This window comes from Sminthopsis crassicaudata, chromosome 6 (genome assembly GCF_048593235.1).
Source record: "Sminthopsis crassicaudata isolate SCR6 chromosome 6, ASM4859323v1, whole genome shotgun sequence".
NCBI classification, from domain to species: domain Eukaryota; kingdom Metazoa; phylum Chordata; class Mammalia; order Dasyuromorphia; family Dasyuridae; genus Sminthopsis; species Sminthopsis crassicaudata.
In genome coordinates this window covers 90,223,189-90,242,106 of record NC_133622.1, presented here as the reverse complement: position 1 = coordinate 90,242,106, position 18,918 = coordinate 90,223,189, and the positions used below count along the sequence as shown (strand labels likewise).

At 35.7% G+C, this 18,918-nt stretch overlaps 1 protein-coding gene across 2 annotated transcripts; it reads left to right on the top strand.

Moving 5' to 3' along the window:
- The first annotated feature begins 869 nt into the window (after positions 1-869).
- SCRG1 (stimulator of chondrogenesis 1) lies at positions 870-17,012 on the top strand. Of its 2 annotated transcripts, XM_074272852.1 has the most exons (5): positions 870-1,550; positions 7,905-7,995; positions 8,473-8,525; positions 13,122-13,371; positions 16,664-17,012. In XM_074272852.1, the coding sequence occupies exons 4-5, from the start codon at positions 13,136-13,138 to the stop codon at positions 16,716-16,718; spliced, it is 291 nt and encodes a 96-aa protein (XP_074128953.1). In that variant the 5' UTR covers positions 870-1,550; positions 7,905-7,995; positions 8,473-8,525; positions 13,122-13,135; the 3' UTR covers positions 16,719-17,012. The 2 variants fall into 2 exon arrangements, with proteins under 2 accessions (XP_074128953.1, XP_074128955.1); XM_074272854.1 differs by lacking the exons at positions 870-1,550; positions 7,905-7,995; positions 8,473-8,525 and adding an exon at positions 12,262-12,344.
- Positions 17,013-18,918: the final 1,906 nt, after the last annotated feature.

Genomic DNA, 18,918 nt, shown 5'->3' with positions numbered 1-18,918 from the left:
GTGAAAGGGAGAGAAAATGGATTTGTGTACCTTTAAAAAAAATTTAATTTTTAAAAAAGAATTTACAATATATATATTTCATAAAAGGGGAAATGAAGACACTGAGTTTTTCCTTTCTTAAGGTAGTCTAATGACTAAACAACAAATAGATGTTAGGGCTCTATGCCATGCAATTTTATTGTAGTACCCAGTAACCCAAGCTTTCAGAGAGAAATAAAGGCAGTGCGTATAAGAAGGATACCAGAAAATCAGTTTACCTTCCCACCTGTTGATTAGTGAACATTTTCACTGGGCTTTGGTCTTTCAGAGAGTATGGGAAGTAGATCTCACATACTATATAGACAGTCATTTATAGAACACAATTTACAAAATGTTAAGGAGCCATCACCACTAGTCATTGGTACCTTTTAGCAATGAAAGGACAGAGGCTTAAGATTAAGTACTTTATGAAATATCCATTATAATGACTTTCTCTTCCACGGTCTTATTAAGTATAACAGTACAGTGTCTTACAACACTAAGGATCCTTTTAACCATGACAAACTGAGGTTACCCACGGGTAGCTAATAGATTTTGATTTCAATCCTGCCATCATAGTTCCATTAATAGGATGGTCTGCCAGCAAAGCTAATTCCTCAACTCCTTCCATTTGGGAGAGGGAGAAAAGGTTTCCTTTGGTTACTTCACAGTTCAAACAATTTAATTTGCTTTCCTTTGCCCAGGGATGCCTCTTTGGGGGGTAAATCAGGAAGGAGTCAGGACTTGTCGCCTCACAAAATGTTATAATGAGAAATGAGAAGGCTGGTTGGCTGAGGAAGCTTAGTGTGGAGTGGGAGGGAGGGGGAATCAGAGGCCCCAGTGAGGAGGAAAAGAGAGCTTTCCAGTTTTCCTAAATTATCTCTTTCTTACTTCTTATCTTTTAGCTCTCTCCTCCTTATACAGAGGCACACAGAGAGAAACAGAGACAGACAGACAGAGAGTAAGATAGAGGTGGGGGAGAGACAGAGACAGACAGAAAGAAAAAAAAAACAGAGAGAAAGAGACAAAGGGGTGAGGGAGGAAAAGAGGGAGAGACAGAGTGACAGTGAAAGAGACACACAGAGACAGAGAGATAGAGACAAAGACAGAAAGATAGAGACAGTTTAATCAGTCTTCATTTAAAGGAAAAATGTCCATTTTTTTTTTTATTTCCACAGGTTTTATGTTTGCCTTTGCAATGAGTATGTCTCTCTCTAGCTCGTGTATAGTCCGGTTGTTTCCCTGTGTAAAGGAGTTGTTCAGTGCTTTTTCGGCGGGTTTGGAAGTGTCTGAAGGACTGGGTTCTTGCAGCCTCATCTCCGCCTCCCGCCCCCTCTCCTGCCTCCCCTCCAGCTCCTGGCCAGAGGACAGACTCTGTCAATCGTGGGCAAAAAGACAGAGCAGACAAAAGGTCATTTGTAAAGAACTCCTTCCAGCCCCTCTTCTCTTCTCCTCCTGCTCAAACTCAGAGCTTGGGCATTTAATAAGACTTCTCTGCCAAGAAGATTGAAAAGGAGAGAAGGCGAAGAAAGGTAGGTTTGTGGGATTTGCTTGGCTTTTGTTTTTCTCAGCTCATTTGTTCTCCAACTATCTGCTGCTGAAGGTCAGGACAGAAAGAAATCCATGTTAAACTGGATGTAAAAGAAACTCCTGGAGAACCTGGGGATGAACTGAGAAAGATGAATTCTTCACATAAATGGGGAAGCATCAGGAGTAAAGCGGAGGGAGAGAAAACAGCATCCCTCTCAGTGAGCTGGGAAAATCTTTTTTTTTTTTCTTGAGACAAAAAAAAAAAGGAAGAAGAGAAATCTGACATATAGCTCCTAACTTTTGGGGGAGATCTGGTCACTAGTGAATGAGTGGGTTTTCCACAGTGAGATACCAGTCTGTCCTTGGGGCAGTGGCGTGGCTGTGGAGGACGAGAGATGCTTTTTTTTTAAAAAGCCAGTGTTCAGATATTTTCCTAGAATTCATAAGTCATGCTTAAGTCTTATTCTGAAAGTTTTAGCCTTACTCAAATGAGAGTTTTTCTTTAACAAACTTCCTTAAAAAGAAGCTTGATTTTGCCATATAACATAGAGTATGTAAAATGTAATAATATAAAATATATATATATATAGTAAGATTCATTAACTTCATCCTAAGTGTCCTAACCAGGAATCACAGTGCCAAGATTATACCCTCAGCATAAAAGGGAGTTTATCTTTTAGGTTTATAAAATCTTTCATTTAAGGCTCTTCCAGTATAAGGCACAGGAGCACCAAAAACTATCTCTTCTTCTATAAGGACAAGATGTAGATAGGAAAGCAATTAGCAAATTTAAGATAAATATGTCATTTTTGTCTGTTTCAACCCCTTAAAACAATTTGATGGTGTGGTAAAAGTATTGTTTCTCTTAAAGATAAGATAGCTAAAAATAATAAAACTGAGGCTCAGAAAGCAAGGTCATGCTGCTAGTAAATATCAGTCATAATTCGAACCCAGCATTCTTCCTGTTCTACTACCTTGCTTACTCCTAAGCTTGCTGAGTCCTAAGGAAGATAATTTCCACTTTTTCTACCAGGCTGAAAAAATGCATTTTGACTTCAAATTGTACTTCTTGTCAAGTTCTCCAGTATGGTTGAATTGCTATGGTCTGTTTTCAGCATATTTGAAAAGAATTGTTCACATTGAAAGATTGTTGCCATGATTTTAGCCTGTGATGTAAGTAATTATAAATAGGGCTGAAAAAAAAAACAGCCATCCCAGCACAAATTTCTTTGAAAATAATAAAGAAATAGAAGAGAAAACAAGATGAGATAGCCCTGTGACTTTGGTTTCTTAAAATTAGCATAATTCTCTGGGATGATCTTTTTTGTTTCCTCACTACTCTTTGCTCTCCCTTTTCCTGTTATAGGATGTGAATGGAAACAAATCCAAATAGTCCTTTCTGTTTAACTCATCAACTCTTCCTTATTTCCATGCCCTACGTGCTGGTGCCCAGGAATGACATCAGCTGCCTGTCCCAAGAGATGGCAGCATCAATGGCAGAAAGCTCTCACGCTGCTTGGCCCTATTAATTTGGGCCATTGGTGGAGGAAGGGAGTAAAGGAATCTTCTTTTTAAATCTCCCTTTAGACCCAACCTTTCCAAAAATTTAGGTAGTGCCAAGGATCTTGACAGAACCCAAAATGGAAATTCTCTGTCCCTAAGGTCTTGGCAAGGATTCCTGGCTCAAAAGCAAGCCTTTCCCTGTACTAAATTTTCCTCGATAATATTTAAAAAAAAAAAGCCACACCAGCATCCCTTAGAAGACATTTAATGAGGCTTTGCAAGAATTAATGTTTTGAAAATAAAAAGCTCTAATAAAAAAGAAGATAATTAATGGTCCTTCCTCAATGTTTTTAGATTTTTAGGCTTTGGTGTTTCAGATACAATCAGTAGGAAAATTTAAAGTACGTATATTTTGCACCCAAAAGTCCAAGTAAATTAGTGCAGTTTGTTCCAAATCAGTTTGAAAAATTTGAATCTGTTAGCCCTGGAAAATGAATGGCCTTCCTGGATGTTGTGAGAAGGGGTGAGGGGCAGTGCATCAAGCTCAATGCCTTTTAACAAGGAAACCAACTGATGGGTCACAAGAATTTCATTCTGCAAACATTCTCCCACTGGTTGAACAGCAGTCAAAGTAATTTTCTGTAATTAGTAATGGAGGAAGAGGATAATTCAGTTTCAAACTGTAATTTATAAAGTGTTAGAAAAAAAAGGGAAAAAAATCCTTAGAGAGTATTTGCCAAACTTGGAACTTTCCACCTCTGGGCCTGGCTGAGTCTTTGGCAGACTGCTTTATTCTCTAGCCTAGACATGCTCAGCAAAAGTATTTCCATGGTACCTGTGCATACTGCTCAATTCATTAGGTTTCTTGAAGAGGAGATTCTTAATATCTACAATAGTGAGTACTCCTGGATACTTCTGGGAAAATATAAACGCAGCAATAGGTATGCTCTCTCCCTGCCCTCATTATTGCTAATTGGAGAGAAAAGACTTAGCTATGTGAAAAAAGAGAGGAATTTTAAAGCACCATGTAATAGCTGCATTTATAAAATAGCTTGTGTTTAAAAGAGCTTCAAAGTTTGTAAAGCATTTTATAAATATTCTGTCATCTGAGCCTATAAGAGGTAGGTGCTATTATTATCCCCATTTTACAAAGGTTAAATGACTTGCCCAGAGTCACATAGCTCACAAGTGACTAAGAAAATTTGAATTCATATAGTGGAAAGAGTGCTGATCAAAAGAACTGGGTTTATCCTGGCTTTGTGACCTTGAGCAAGTAAACCTGAGTTATTGTCAGTGTAGTGATACATTCCTGAAGGTGAGGGAACACAGAAGATGGGAATAATGAGAAAGGAATTACAAAATAAAAATGGTCCTTAGAAAAAAATTGGAAAAGATTTTGACACTGAGACTAGAGGCAGGGACTCAATCTAGAAAGTTATTAGTATATTGAATCATTAGTGGAATGTCAACTAGTTTAAGAAAAACTCAATCAATGAAATCTTTCCTATGTTGTTGACACACTTAGGTCTTAGTGAAGCATCTGATGACATCCCTAAGGACATGGGCAAATTAGGTCAGTGGTTCTCAAACTTCAGTTTCATGACCCTTTTGCACTTTTAAAAATTATTGAAGACCCCCTGTCTCTAAGAAATTTTGTTTAAGTGGGTTATTTTTACTGATACTTACTATTTTAGTAATGAAAATATCTAAGTATCTTTCTGAAAAGAATTTTGTACTCATGGATTCCCTTGACAATCTTCTTAGGGATCACCAGACCACACTTTGAGAATCCCTGAGCGTCTAATATTTTCAGAGTAGAGTACCCAGACTTGAGTTCATAAATTATAAGGATTAATTGAAGGCACTAAGGACCATTGGGCTGAAAAAGGGACGACTTGGGGGTGAGGAGATGTGAGCATAACACTTGTTTTCAGAAACTTGAAAGAATATTAGATACTTAAAGACATGAAAGAAAGGTTAGACTTGTTCCCACAGAGAATAATCAAGAGCAACCAGAAGAAAATGGAAAGCGACAAAATAAGACTCAATATGAAAAAAAATCTCTGAGCAACTAGAGCTGTACAAAAATGGGTTGGCTCCCTCTCTTATTGGAAAATTGTGCCTAAGGGCTGGATGATCTTATTGGAGAAGGGGTTCTTGGTCAAGGACAGGTGAAGTTACTTATCTGTGAGATACATTCCAATAGTGACATTTTGGAATTTGGGGAAAGTCACAATTTCTTCAAGCACAAGATGGAGAAATATAAGGTGAATGAAAGCATAATTAGGGAGATTGGGAATGATCAGACTCAGTGTTAATTAAGAGTGTGTGTTCAGTTCTGAGAGTCACATTAATAGATAGCATTTTATATAGCACTTTACATATGGATCTTATTTGAGCCTCATGACAACCCTGGGAGGCAAGTATTATTATTATCCCCATTTTATAGATGAGGAAACTGAGGCAGACAGAGTTTAAGTGACTTGCTCATGGTCACACGGCCAGTAAGTTTTTGAGGCAAGATTTGAATTCAGGTCTTCATGATTCCAGGTCTGGGGCTCTAGACATTGTAACACCTAACTGCTATTTTTCTAGGGAAGGACACTTAAAAAGAGAAGGGACTAAGAACCATACTTTAAAAAATTCATTGAAGAAAAATACCACTACCAAATAATAATTTACATTAAAGTTCATGTTTTCCTCTCAAAAAACCAAAAACAAAACAAAAACAAAATCCAAAAAAAGAAAGAAAAGAAAGAAAAAAAGCTGTGAGGTCTATGGTGTATCATTAGCTGTTTTCCAAACGAGATAATTGAGGCTAAGAGCTGCCTTGCTCATAGTCGCTGAAAAAGCTATTACAAGAGGCAGAATTTGAACATAGGTCTCCTGAATACAAATATATGATATTCCTCCCAAGAAATGGGGAAGGTAAGGGGAGGAAATAAACATTATTTATTTAGCTAGATACTTTACAAATATCATCTCATTTGATCCTCACTTCAACTCTGAGATATAGGAGCTATCAGTTATCCCTACTTTACAGTTGAAGAAACTAAGGTAGCAGAGGTTAGCTTAACTTGACCAGCTAAGGTCAGTGTTAGAAGTGAAGTTGTCAGAGATCAAAGTTCTCTCCTTGTAATGTTCTTCTCTAAAATATAATGTTCTCTGGGTGCAGATTTCTTGGGGGGCTTCTAGAGGCAGCCTTCGTTTCAGTTTCAGTGTAATCACCCCAAATGCAGCCAGGAGTTAAAGTCCAAATCCTTTATTGTTTCCTTCAAAGTCTTGTCTCCCTCTTGGGGCCCGGTTGGCTTTCTGGAGGCCTTCTGTAGTCTTGGTTCTGAGAGCTTGAGCTCTGGCTTCTGAATCTCGCCGACTTCCAAGGGTTTGTGCTTAGTCTCCAGCCACAACAAAGGTGGAAGATGGAATGAATCCCTCTCCTCCTCCAAGTGGCCCTCAGAGCTCCCCCTTATATATGCTCTCTTAAAGGCGTGAATCTTGTGGAATTATAGTAAGTACTAAGTACATGTCAATTAGAGAATCATTATCTCCTTTATTCCATTTAGTACCTTGTTTCAAGTTCTAACCCATAACATCTCCTTGTAGGGTCAGATCAATCATACTGAATCAAGCTAAATTAGATAATTATTGTCTCTATCAATTCCACTGTCTTAGTACCTTGTAAGAATCCTAACATCTCCTGACTTCAAGTACAGAGCTCAGGAAATGCAGAAGTCTTTATACTGTTAAGTTGACTTTATGCTCCTTTGGTAGATATGTAACAGGCCCTAATCTCTAGAAGTAATTTTTAAAAAGAATAATTCAAAAAATAAAATTATTAAGATATAATATCCACTCTTTTGGGGTAATGTTTAAGATACTATTTGTTCTTTTGTGATAGCAAAGAACTGGAAACAAAAATCAGTGACTTTTGATTGAGAAATAACTAAACAAATTGTGGTATAAGAATAGAATGGGATATTATAGTAAGAAATAATAAAAACAAGGAATTCAGAGAAATATAGGAGTAGGGGAAATTAGCATTTATACAGATAACATCTAATATGTTCCAGGCACTGTGCTATACACTTCATAATTATTACTTTATTTGGTCTTCACAACTCTGTTCTGGTAGGTACTATTATTATTTCCAATTTACAGATAAATAAACTGAGGCAAACAGAGGTAAAGTGACTTTTCCTAATTTTTATAGCTAATCTATAATAATTTATTTATTTATTTATGAATTATTTATTTATTTATAAATATTTATTTATTAATTTATAGCTAGTCTATAAAAATAATTTTATAGATAGTCTGAGATTAGATTTGAACTCAGGGCTTCCTGACCTTAGTGCTCTTTCCACTGAGTCATCTAGCTATTTAGAAGTGTATAGAACATAATAGACTAAAGAATAACAACAATTACAGTCCTATAACTGGAAAAAAAATCCTAAAGGGATTATGTACATTGTCAGATACAGTCACCACATTAGCTTATTCTACTCAACTCTGTTCCTTTCTTACAATGTGTGGGTGAAGAGAGAAGGTTTCATTTAAATCCAAAATGAATGTGAAATAAATCATGGGACCATCAGTCTAGATCTGAGAGGATCCTCAGATTCCTGCTAGTCTAAAACCCTTGATTCTCTAGATGGAAAAACTGAGGTTCAGAGAGGTTAAAGTCACTTATGCAAAAATCATGCTTATAGTTATTATTAGAGATAAGATTTAAATCTATAACTTCTGACTCCAGACGGAATCTCTTTCCATTGTACCACAAAGACTTCAGAACTAAATCATTCTACAATGCCCTGCCATCTCCTCCAATAATTGTTATTTGTTTTACTGACAAGGAAAGAAGGTAAAGAAAGAGCATTCCCCTGTATCAGAAGATTAGGAGATAAAGAACAGCACCTATAACTCAGCTTCCTGACCACCAGACAAGTAGGTACTTTTCTTCCATCTCATTGACTATTTTGGGGAATTTATAAACTTCCAAGCAGAAGCCCAACTCTTGGGGTATCCAATTCTCTATGAATTTATAGGAAAAGGGAACACAGATGCAGATCACCTCCTGCTTCACCTCCTGCTCTGTTACTTAAAGTTGGGGAGGTACTGACACTTTAAGTGACTCTCCCATAGGAACACAACCAGGATGGGGTGACTTGAACCTGGCTTTTCCTGATTCTGAATCCAGTTATGTTACACTAGGCCATCTTTTAAGTCATCAGCTTTTTTCTTAATTATTTGAATTGCCATATCCTTTTTGGATAGACTGTTATATACCATATATATTTACTATATATAGTAAATAAAGCATTTTGATCTTTATATATATATTCTACCAAGCTTTGAAAAAATCCTTTAATTCAGAATATGCTTTGCTTATTCCTTTTCTTCTACTTTTATTTTTTCTTCCAGGTAAAGAAAAAACTCAGTGAATTGCATAAACTCTGAGAAAAATTGATGCTAAAGTAAGAGCTTATATTTTGGGATATTTGGGGGTCAGAGTAAAATAAATAAATAAAAGCAGAATGAATGAAATGAATAAAAACAATTTATTAAGCATTTACTGTTATAATAATAATAATAATAATAATAATAATAATAATAATAATAAAACTATATATAGTAAAAAAAAATAAAGTCATTAGCTTCCAAAAAACAAACATTTACTATATAAGTGCCAAGCCCTGTGCTAAACCCTGGAGACAGTTCCTACCTTGTAAAATTGTATACTAATGGGAGAGGCACACAAGGAAGAGGGGGATGGGTCAGAGAACAGGGTTGTATTCTGGGGAAGTCATAGGAATGGTGAATAAAACAATTGGACCATCTATTGACAAGCTCTCTTCAGGCCATTCCATCCTACCCCACTTGCCTTCAGTCACCATCTCAATCTCTCCTACTAAGGAAACTTGAATTCTGCCCTCCTTTCCTGCATGTCTCTATAAGGGAGCTTTCAGCAGATCTACCTTTCCACACCATTCTCAGGTATCTCCAGACCATCCTTCTCCACTTCTACTTTCTAGTTGTCCTTAATGTGTCTTCTTCCTCAACTAGAAAGTCAGTCCCTTGAAATTAGGCACTGGCTTGTTTGTTGCTTCCTAACATAGTACCTGACATAGAAATGCTTAATAAATATTTTATCTGCTCATCTCTTTATCTATCTATCATTATCCCACCTGAAGCTAAGGCAGTGTTGAATTTATTATAGTTCTTATAGGAAAAAGTGAAAAGGTTGAGTGGTGGAAGGAGGGTATGTATATTGCCTGCAGAGTGAGGGGAAAGGTCAAAGTGAAGATGAATAAGCATTGTCCCACCAAGCCAAGTGGCTTAGTAACTATTAGGTATGATCTCTAGTGTTCCAGAGAATGTGGATTACAAAAGTGTCCTCTTTTTGATTTATATAGAGGTAGCCAAAGAAGATATCTTAGAAATCTACTAACCCAGCTGACTTATTTTACAGATATGGAGCCAAGACCCAGATAAGTTAAGGAACTTTCTAAATGTTACACAGTATTTATCAGAGATTTGAGACTAGAATGTAGGTCTCCTCCCCACTAGTCCATACTGCTCCTTGCTACCTTGCTACCTGAAGGCCAGGTATGCTACATTTCACCCCTCATCCCAGGTCCTGTAGTAGCCTTAAGAGGATTTATAGTCTCTAGTATCTGCTATTGTCTCAAGCCCTTACTAATGGTATTCTCCAAGTTTTAGAGTTCCCCTGTGCCCCTAGGTTCTTTTGTTCACTTAATGGCCTGAGTAACTTTTAAGATGAATATTTGATTCAAAGGTACAGAAAGAATTACACAAATATCCTCTTTTATATACATGAGGACCAAATCATGTTTCTTCCTCATCCACCCCCCAATATTTCCTTGGTTTCTGAGATGAGGATAGGGATTAAGTTCAGAGAATAATTCAGTCCCATCAAGTTCCAGGTTCCAAACCTATTTAGGAACTCAAGTTTTAAGCCACCTTCCTTGGTACTACCCAGTGGATTGGCAATCCTGCCTCCACAGTCATTGAGTATTAAACCATGTCTCAGGAGGCCTCTACATCTTCACTTAGAACTCAAAAGGACAAACAGAACAAGACCAACCCTTGGGTCTACAGATTCTAAAGTACTGGGAGGGGGAAGATAGTCTTCCCCCACCCAACTCAATTCATGGCTCCCCAGCTATGGGCAAAGAGTATCTTTAATCTCCTGGACAGAGCCAACAAGAGAAAGATATTCTTCCCAGTTGATACTTTTAAAGAGAGCCCGTTTTTGCTTAATGCAACCAATGGAAAAGGCTTCTCTAGGTAGAGGAATGCAAAATATCTTCTGTCAGAAGCGGATCAGTGTTTTAGGCAAAGCCCTGTTAAATAAGAGAAAATATTTTTATTTCAAATATATTAAAGGAGGTATTTATATTAAGATAACTTGTTAATCTCATTTCTCTACTTAAAAAAAAAAGTCATCTGAGTTGCACCCAAGTGCAGGGAATTTCAGATAAAAAATAAGCCATTTTCCAAATCACCCAGTGAGACTGAGAGACTTATTTGACATCATTTTCCTTTTGATCATTATAATGAAAAGAGATAATATCCAGCAACAGCTGAAAAAAATTAATGACTGGGAGTTCAAATTCTGACTCTGTCATAGGTTAAAAGCTTCAGATTCCTCACAATTAAAGAAGAAACTCAAAGAGACTTTGGTAGGTGTTTGATAAATACCTTGTCTGATAAATTATCACAGAGAAAGTCACTTAGACTAATTAGAAACATCATTTATTTTAGAAATGCTCTGCTACTGTAGCAGAGAAACTAGACAGCACATTCTTCAATTTTCTGAATTTAAGAGAGTATACTATAAGCTACTGCACTTTAAGGTATTACTTGCTCTTTTTATATAGAATTATTTAATGCTGAAAAGGCCAGAAAAAGTACTGGTGCATAAAGTAAAATGATGTCAACTGGTATTATCTCTTTCAGAAATGAATATTTTGATATTGGGAAGGTGAGAAAGAAAAGAACTTTGATGTTTTAAAAAACTTAAAATGTGTTCAAAAAAGTTTTCAGATGGAATCAGGTGGTTTAGGACAGACAATGAACTAAATATAAAAACAAGTTCTTTTGTAAAAGATGTAGGATGATATTGAATGTGAATAATGTGGTGGTTTAAAGGGAGCATACAAAGACTTTTTATTTATTAAAATTAGGAAAATATTAATACAAAAAAAACTCCCAAAGGCATAAAATGAGACAGAGAATAGGATATGTTTATTTATATAGCACCTACTATGTGCCAGGCACCATGCTAATATCATCAGTTATTTCTTACAGTAACCCTGAGAATTAGGTGCTAATATCATCTCTATTTTATAGCTGATTAAACTGAGGCAGACAGAGATAGAGTGCCTTGCTTAGGGTCACCCAAATAGTAAGTATCTGAGGCCAAATTTGAACTCAGTTTGAAGAACTTGTTGGAAGAATAAATTGGTGAAAGGGGGAGAAAGGAAGGAAGGAAGGAAGGAAGGAAGGAAGGAAGGAAGGAAGGAAGGAAGGAAGGAAGGAAGGAAGGAAGGAAGGAAGGAAGGAAGGAAGGAAGGAAGGAAGGAAGGAAGGAAGGAAGGAAGGAAGGAAGGAAGGAAGGGAGAGAGAAAGAAAGAGAGAAAGAAAGAGAGAAAGAAAGAGAGAGAGAAAGAAAGAGAGAGAGAAAGAAAGAGAGAAAGAAAGAAAGAAAGAAAGAAAGAAAGAAAGAAAGAAAGAAAGAAAGAAAGAAAGAAAGAAAGAAAGAAAGAAAGAAAGAAAGAAAGAAAGAAAGAAAGAAAGAAAGAAAGAAGAGAGAGAGAAAGAAAGAAAGAAAGAAAGAAAGAAAGAAAGAAAGAAAGAAAGAAAGAAAGAAAGAAAGAAAGAAAGAAAGAAAGAAAGAAAGAAAGAAAGAAAGAAAGAAAGAAAGAAAGAAAGAAAGAAAGAAAGAAAGAAAGAAAGAAAGAAAGAAAGAAAGAAAGAAAGAAAGAGAAAAGGAAAAAAAGCAGATTTATCTAAGAAATTTGAAAAGATGATGGGCAGGAGCAGTCAGTCAATAGAAGGCTTCTCCTACACAATTACCGACTGTTTGGAGAGAATCTCAGCTGCATTGAACAAAGTACTGATTTTAAGAGACAAGAAGCTTCTGCGGAATGCTTCTTGCTCTCTGCTACCCTCCTCTGGTTAAGAGGGAAAAGCAGAAAGGGGAAAGAAGTTTTGCACTGCTATTACATAGGAAGAAATACTGAGATTTCATTGGAAGTTGCAGAATCCTGGTAAGTGAAAAGCAGAATAAACTATTTTGATTTGTTCGGAGTCAGCTTGAATTGTCTTGCTCTGAGCTCCGTTTGCTATAATTTGATTGGACAACACAGTGTCCTGATTAAAAAAGTAGGTGATTGGGCTGATCTGGGCTGTAGTTCTCAGAATCAGCCTACCCTAGCTGGATAGTTCTCTGCCTTAAAGAGAACTAGACAAACACACTTCCAAAATCATTTTAAAGATGTTTTTTTTAGTTTGAAGAGCTTGTAAAGTCCCTCCTGATTCAAAAGTAGAAAGTTACCCAGCTGTAAAATTGTAAACATCCTCAGCCATTTTTTAGCAGAGAAGTTTGATGTGGTGCAAGCATTCCTAATTGGACCTATGATACCAACCAGAGTTGAGATTCATCTCAAGCACAGGAGTGCAACTACTCCCAGTACTCTTTCCCATTCCATCCCCCATCCCCCCAACCCCGCCCTGAACCCTTACATATGGAGTGTATTGATGAGAGCACATTAACCAAGCTCAATATAGACTGTGATCTATGATTTATCATTTATGCATTTCCTGTATCTGTGATTTTTTTGCCTGACTGTGTAGTTATGTTTGAGATCTAAAAGTGGTATTAATGGGAGTGGCTGGTTTGCATAAATAGAAAATTATATATAGCTTAGGTTAGAAGTATGGTGCTCTATTTTGGGAGACCCATCCTATTCCCTGACCAATATAATAGGGTGAGATAAAATCTAGTATGACATGTACCTAAACAGACATTTTCTCCTTTCCTCTAGAGCTGAAAGGCAAAATGAAAACAACAGCACTGCTGATTTTGCTGAATTTGTTGTTAGGGGGACATGCCATGTCCACAAGCCGTCTCTCCTGCTATAGGAAGATTTTAAAAGATCGCAACTGTCACAATATTCCTGAAGGAGTGGCAGACCTTAAACAGATTGATGGACAGCTCCAGGACCACTTTTGGGATGGAAAAGGGTGCGAGATGATCTGTTATTGCAACTTCAGTGAATTGTTGTGCTGCCCAAAGTAAGGACATTTTCTTTCAATACCTCAATAACACAATGAACTTACATGAGAATGTAGAGAACACCTCCTTTTAAGTCCTGTGATGTAGTAGAAAGAACCCTGGATTTGGAAACTCAGGACAGAAATCAATCCTAAATCTCTTGTTGCCTTCTTGATGCTGGGCAAGTCACCTAATATCCCCAGGCCTCCTTTGTAAAGTGAAGAATTTGGACTCCAGTGAGAAAAATCTGCCTCTGAAGTTTTAACCTACTTAATAATTACTACCTTTTGACCTAAAAAAAAGTCACTTAACTTTCCTGGGTCACATTTTCTCATCTTTAAAATGACAAATATGAACGAGATAGATTCTTAAGTAATAAGTCCCTTCCAATACTAAAACTATAATCCTGTAATGTCCCCTACATGATTTTGCTGAAAGTAAGTTGATATGAAGAAGTTATAGAATCATCTTTATTAGAGAAGCCTTGATGAAGAAGGGTTTTCATCAGTTTTATGTGTGAATCCAAGTGTTTTAACAAAAGAAATGGATTTTTTGTAGAACATAAAAGGTAAATGAATACTCAGACCTATCTGAATCTTAATTTTAATTCCTAAACAGAATTTTAATATCAGTTGAGTTTGGGGACTTATACTCAACCTCTACCAGGAAGAGTGGTCCATTTTTCCAGGAAGGACTCACTTCAGATTGCAATCATAGAATTAATTAAGGCTATTTTTTTATTATGAATGAGAACAGGTAGAAAAGTTAAAATTAAGAGAAAGAATCTCGTGTCAAGGGAACAGTTGTTACTTTTAAGTCTAAAATTATCACAACTGAGCCAAACAAGCCACTTGAAAATTCAGTAGCTGACATGGAGATAGACTGTACAGTATGGAGTCCTGAAAGCTAACAGAATAAAGTGAATCTGTTAGGCATTTTCCCCAGTCCTCAAATAATCTTTTGGTAATTGTTGAACTATCCAATTCTGGAATCTCTCTCAAATACCTTGTATCATTGTGGTTCAATTAACTTGTCAAAGTGCTTTCAGATCACAGGCTCATCAATCTCAAGATATAGCCATAGACCATTTAGTCTAAGCCCCTATGTTATAGAAAAGGAAACTGAGGCATAGAAGGAAGGAAACACTTTTATTAAAAGCTTACATATATTATCTCATTTATTCCTCACAACAACTCGGTAAGCAATGTGCTATTATTATCCCTATTTTACAAATGAGGATACTCAGGTAAACAGAGATTAAATGAGTTGCCCAGTATGACATAGTTGACAAGTATTGAAAGCTAGATTTGAACTCAGGTCTCCTTGACTCTGGGGCAACTAGGTAATGTAGTGGATAGAATGCTAGGCCTGGAATCAGAAAGATTCATCTTCAAATCTGATTTTAGACAATTATTAGCTGTGTGACCCTACGAAAGTCACTTAATCTGGTTTGCTTCAGTTTCTTCATCTGTTAAATGAGGTGGAGAAGGAAATAGCAAACCACTCCATTATCCTGCCAAGCAAACAGTCAATAAAGTCATGAAAAGTCAAATGTGACTCAACAATAACAACTTTCTGACTCCACTGCATCACCAAACTACCTGAGAAGGTAAATTCACTTGTACAAGGTCACACCAGTAGTGGCAGAGGTAGAATTTAAACTCACATCCTCCAAGTCCAAAGCCATTTCTCTTTTCATTGTACCATACTTCTTCCCATATCTTTATGTTAATCTTCACAAAGAAATTGTGAAGTAAGGTAACTATTACTCAGGAAATCATCTAGTCCAAATCTGTCTCTAAAAAAGTAACCCCCTTTGCAAAATTCCAGACAAGTGTTCAGCCTTTTCTTCAAGATGTCTAGTAAGTCTTGTATAACCTATGTCACATTGTTTATCATTTTGGGGAGAGGAGGGGAAAGGAGGAGGGTATAGAATCTGGAAATCAAACCTTTTAAAAAAAAAGAATGTTAAAAGTGGTTTTTACATATAATTAGAGGAAAATAAAATATTATTTTAAAATAATTTTAAAAGATGTCTGGTAAGGGAGGGAAGAAGAAGGAGGGAGAAAACAAACATTTATTAAGCACCTACTATATGCTATGTCCTTTACAATATTATCCCATGGGAACCCCACCACAACCTTCTTACCAAAGCAATTCATTTCACTCTTAGACAGTCCTAGTTGTGATTTCTAACCTAAAATTGCATTCTGAAAAATTTTTCCCATTGTTCCTAGTTTTGCATTTCAGATGAGATTAGAATCCAGATTAGATTAAATATTTTCTTCCTTCCTTCCTTCCTTCCTTCCTTCCTTCCTTCCTTCCTTCCTTCCTTCCTTCCTTCCTTCCTTCCTTCCTTCCTTCCTTCCTTCCTTCCTTCCTTCCTCCCTTCCTCCCTTCCTCCCTTCCTCCCTCTCTCACTCTCTCTCTCTCTGGAAGGAGAGCTGATTCATTCCTAATTAGAAAGAATGGATAGATCTATTCTATCATCTTGATCATTTATGGTTAACCTGTGATTTTTGTCAGTGTAGAAAGCTTTAGATGAGGATCTTCCTCTTCCAAAGCAAATCAAATTCTTTGTAATTTGTCATAGAACAAGGATTTTTAACCTGGAGCCCGTGAATCTTTTTTTTTTTTAAGACATGTTATAACTATTTCAAAATAACTGTTTTCCTTTGTAACCTTATATATTTTATTTTATACATTAAAAATATTGCTCTGAGAAGTTTATAGGCTTAATCAGACCACCTGAAGCTTACAAGAAAAACAAATTAAGAACCCTTGTCTTAAGGAGTTGCCACTGAGAGGTTAACAATAGCTTTGCCCCAAAACAAGTGACTTATTAACTGACTACAAATCCTAACTTTCATATTTGACTTATGTGTAAGAAATGACCCCTAAGAGTTATATGTAACTTTTGGAAAAGGGTATCTGTGGCATAAAGTGAGAGGGCTTTTGGAAGGAAGGAAGCACAAAGTTAACATTTCATTATACTTTCATTATACAAAAATAAAATTTACACATGTCCACTAGTCTTTTTTTATTACAATTAAACATCTTTCTTTTTTTCTTCTGTATTCCAGAACTCAATGCATATTTTGTTCATGGACAATGGGATTGAGTCTATAAAAAAGAAACAAAGATTAATTATTCTGTTTTTCCCAGCGAAATCTACTATGTTTTATGACCATGTACTTCATCTGCATAGAAGAATGGTTACATTAGAAATCCAGGATGTGGGATCCAATATTAGTCCATAAAACATTTTATAATTTTTGCTCTTACTTAATGAATGGATTTAATTTCTTTCAGAGACATCTTCTTTGGGCCAAAAATCTCTTTTGTGATCCCTTGCAACAACCAGTGAGAATCTTCATGATATTATCTATAGAATGAATGCAAGATATGAATCAAAGCTTATCCAGGTTAAAATTCTGACTCCAGCTCTTACTAATTGTGATCCTGAAGAAACTGCTTAATCTTTTGGAGCCGAAGATGCTTATCTGTAAAATGGAGATAATAGAATTTACTTCCTAAGGATGTTATATAAGGATCAAATGAGATCAAATGCTTTGCAAAACCTTGAGGTGTCATATGTATTCTAGAGCATTCCCCCAACAAATCTGTACAATTATCATCATAATAAAACCTTTAATCATTATGAGAGTTTGCTTCTGTTTAATACCTTAAGGCAAAATGTAAACCCTAGTTGTCCAGGGCAAAAAGTTGGCCAGGCTAGTTGCAAGTTTGTTTATATTTCATAGTTATTTCCAAATATATTTATCTTTCCCCTACACACACACACTTTTTGTTAAGTCAATGGACTAGTAAATTTTGTAACTATTCAGTATAGCCAGAACATTTTCCACCCACCTTACTAACATCTATGACCTCTGATTAAAGATTTAGCTGAGAACACACTCATTTCTAATTTGACACTTACAGTAGTTAAGAAAAGGGCATTTTCAAGGCCGCCTTGAAAATATACTTTTAGTGTACACACCTGCCACTTTATATAGCTTCACACAACTTTTTAATTTCCTTTACTGATTTACTCATTAATCTAAAGTAAACTTAACAAAAGGATTAGAAATAACTTCCTATGTCACCTCATCTTGCAAATAAAATCTACAAAATGCCACTGATACAAGGATCTTTAGTTACCTGGTGTTGATCACATGGATTGAAGGGAAGTGGGTCACTAATGTATATGATGTAGCGTGCTAGCTTAAACCACCCTAGAGGTGTTCTGCATTCATTACATTCTGCAATTAATGAGTAGCACAAGGAATCAAAATGCTGAAGTTGGAATCAGAAAAATCTAAGTTCAAATACAGTCTCATACACCAGGCAAATGACTCTGGACAAGTCACTTAACCTCTATCTCAGTTTCCTGATCTACTTCACAAGATTATTGTTAAGATCACACAGATAATAAGTTTAAAGTGATTTGCAAACCTTAAAGTACAATAAATGTTAGTTGTTAATAAATAGGAATAATAATAATAATACTTTTAGTATATTTTTATCTAATGACCAAAATTTAAAAGTGGAAAAAATATTAAGCCCCTAGTAGTTGTTTTGTTTTACACAATGCCAGACTGATGATTTGACCTCCTGTCTACTGCCTTTTTGATTCTGAAATGGATTTTTTTTTTTGAGCTTAGGTAGACACAGAATAAGTAATCCTGTCTTTCTTCTCATGCTCCAAACTTCTGAAAGAGAAAGTATCAGAGATTCATTCTCTTTGTTTATGAATGTGATATATATTAGTATCAGAGAATATGTGTGGAAAGAATGATCTTTCTAATAACTGTTCTCACATTAGTGTGACCAAAATCTAATAAGAAAAACAAAAGATACTGGGAAAATAAGAATGCTAATGTTTCACAAAGGTACTACCAAATTACTAATAAAAAGAACTATTCAAGACTTGTTCAGCTTGTCTTCTCCTTTCTGAAAATTACTTTGTAACATGAAATTCAGTTTCTAACTTCAATAGCACATTATAGAAGGAAAAAAATTCTTTGTCATTTCCAAATAAAAGCTTTTTTGATCAATATTACACATACGTTACAAATGTTGAAAAATCTTGTTTTATATAACTCTTGAATATTTACATGTGCTTTTTCAATATGCTAGTACACTTATTCCTAAAAAACAAATACTTTGTTTAATCATAGTGAATAAACAATGCCTTGATGCTACAAATTAGCATTAAAGCTTTATGACAACTTCTGGTTACATTAAAAAATCAACTAAACTACCCTCCGTTATTCATAAAAAATAAATCTATTTTAGATGGTAAGCACTTAAGTAAAGTATAAAATTTTACATTTTTATATGTGCTAAGCCTTCATTATGGGAGACCTCACTTACATATAGTCCACTGAACACACTGAAAGCAAGTAATAATATTTTTTGATTAATGATTCTTTCTTCATAAAATTTCTCTGAATATCATCCAACCAATAATCTTTGTCTTGATTCTTTTTTTAAAAAAAAAGAATATTCCATGGTTTAAGAGTTATAGAACCATTACAGAGTTGGCAGCATTTTACCAAAAT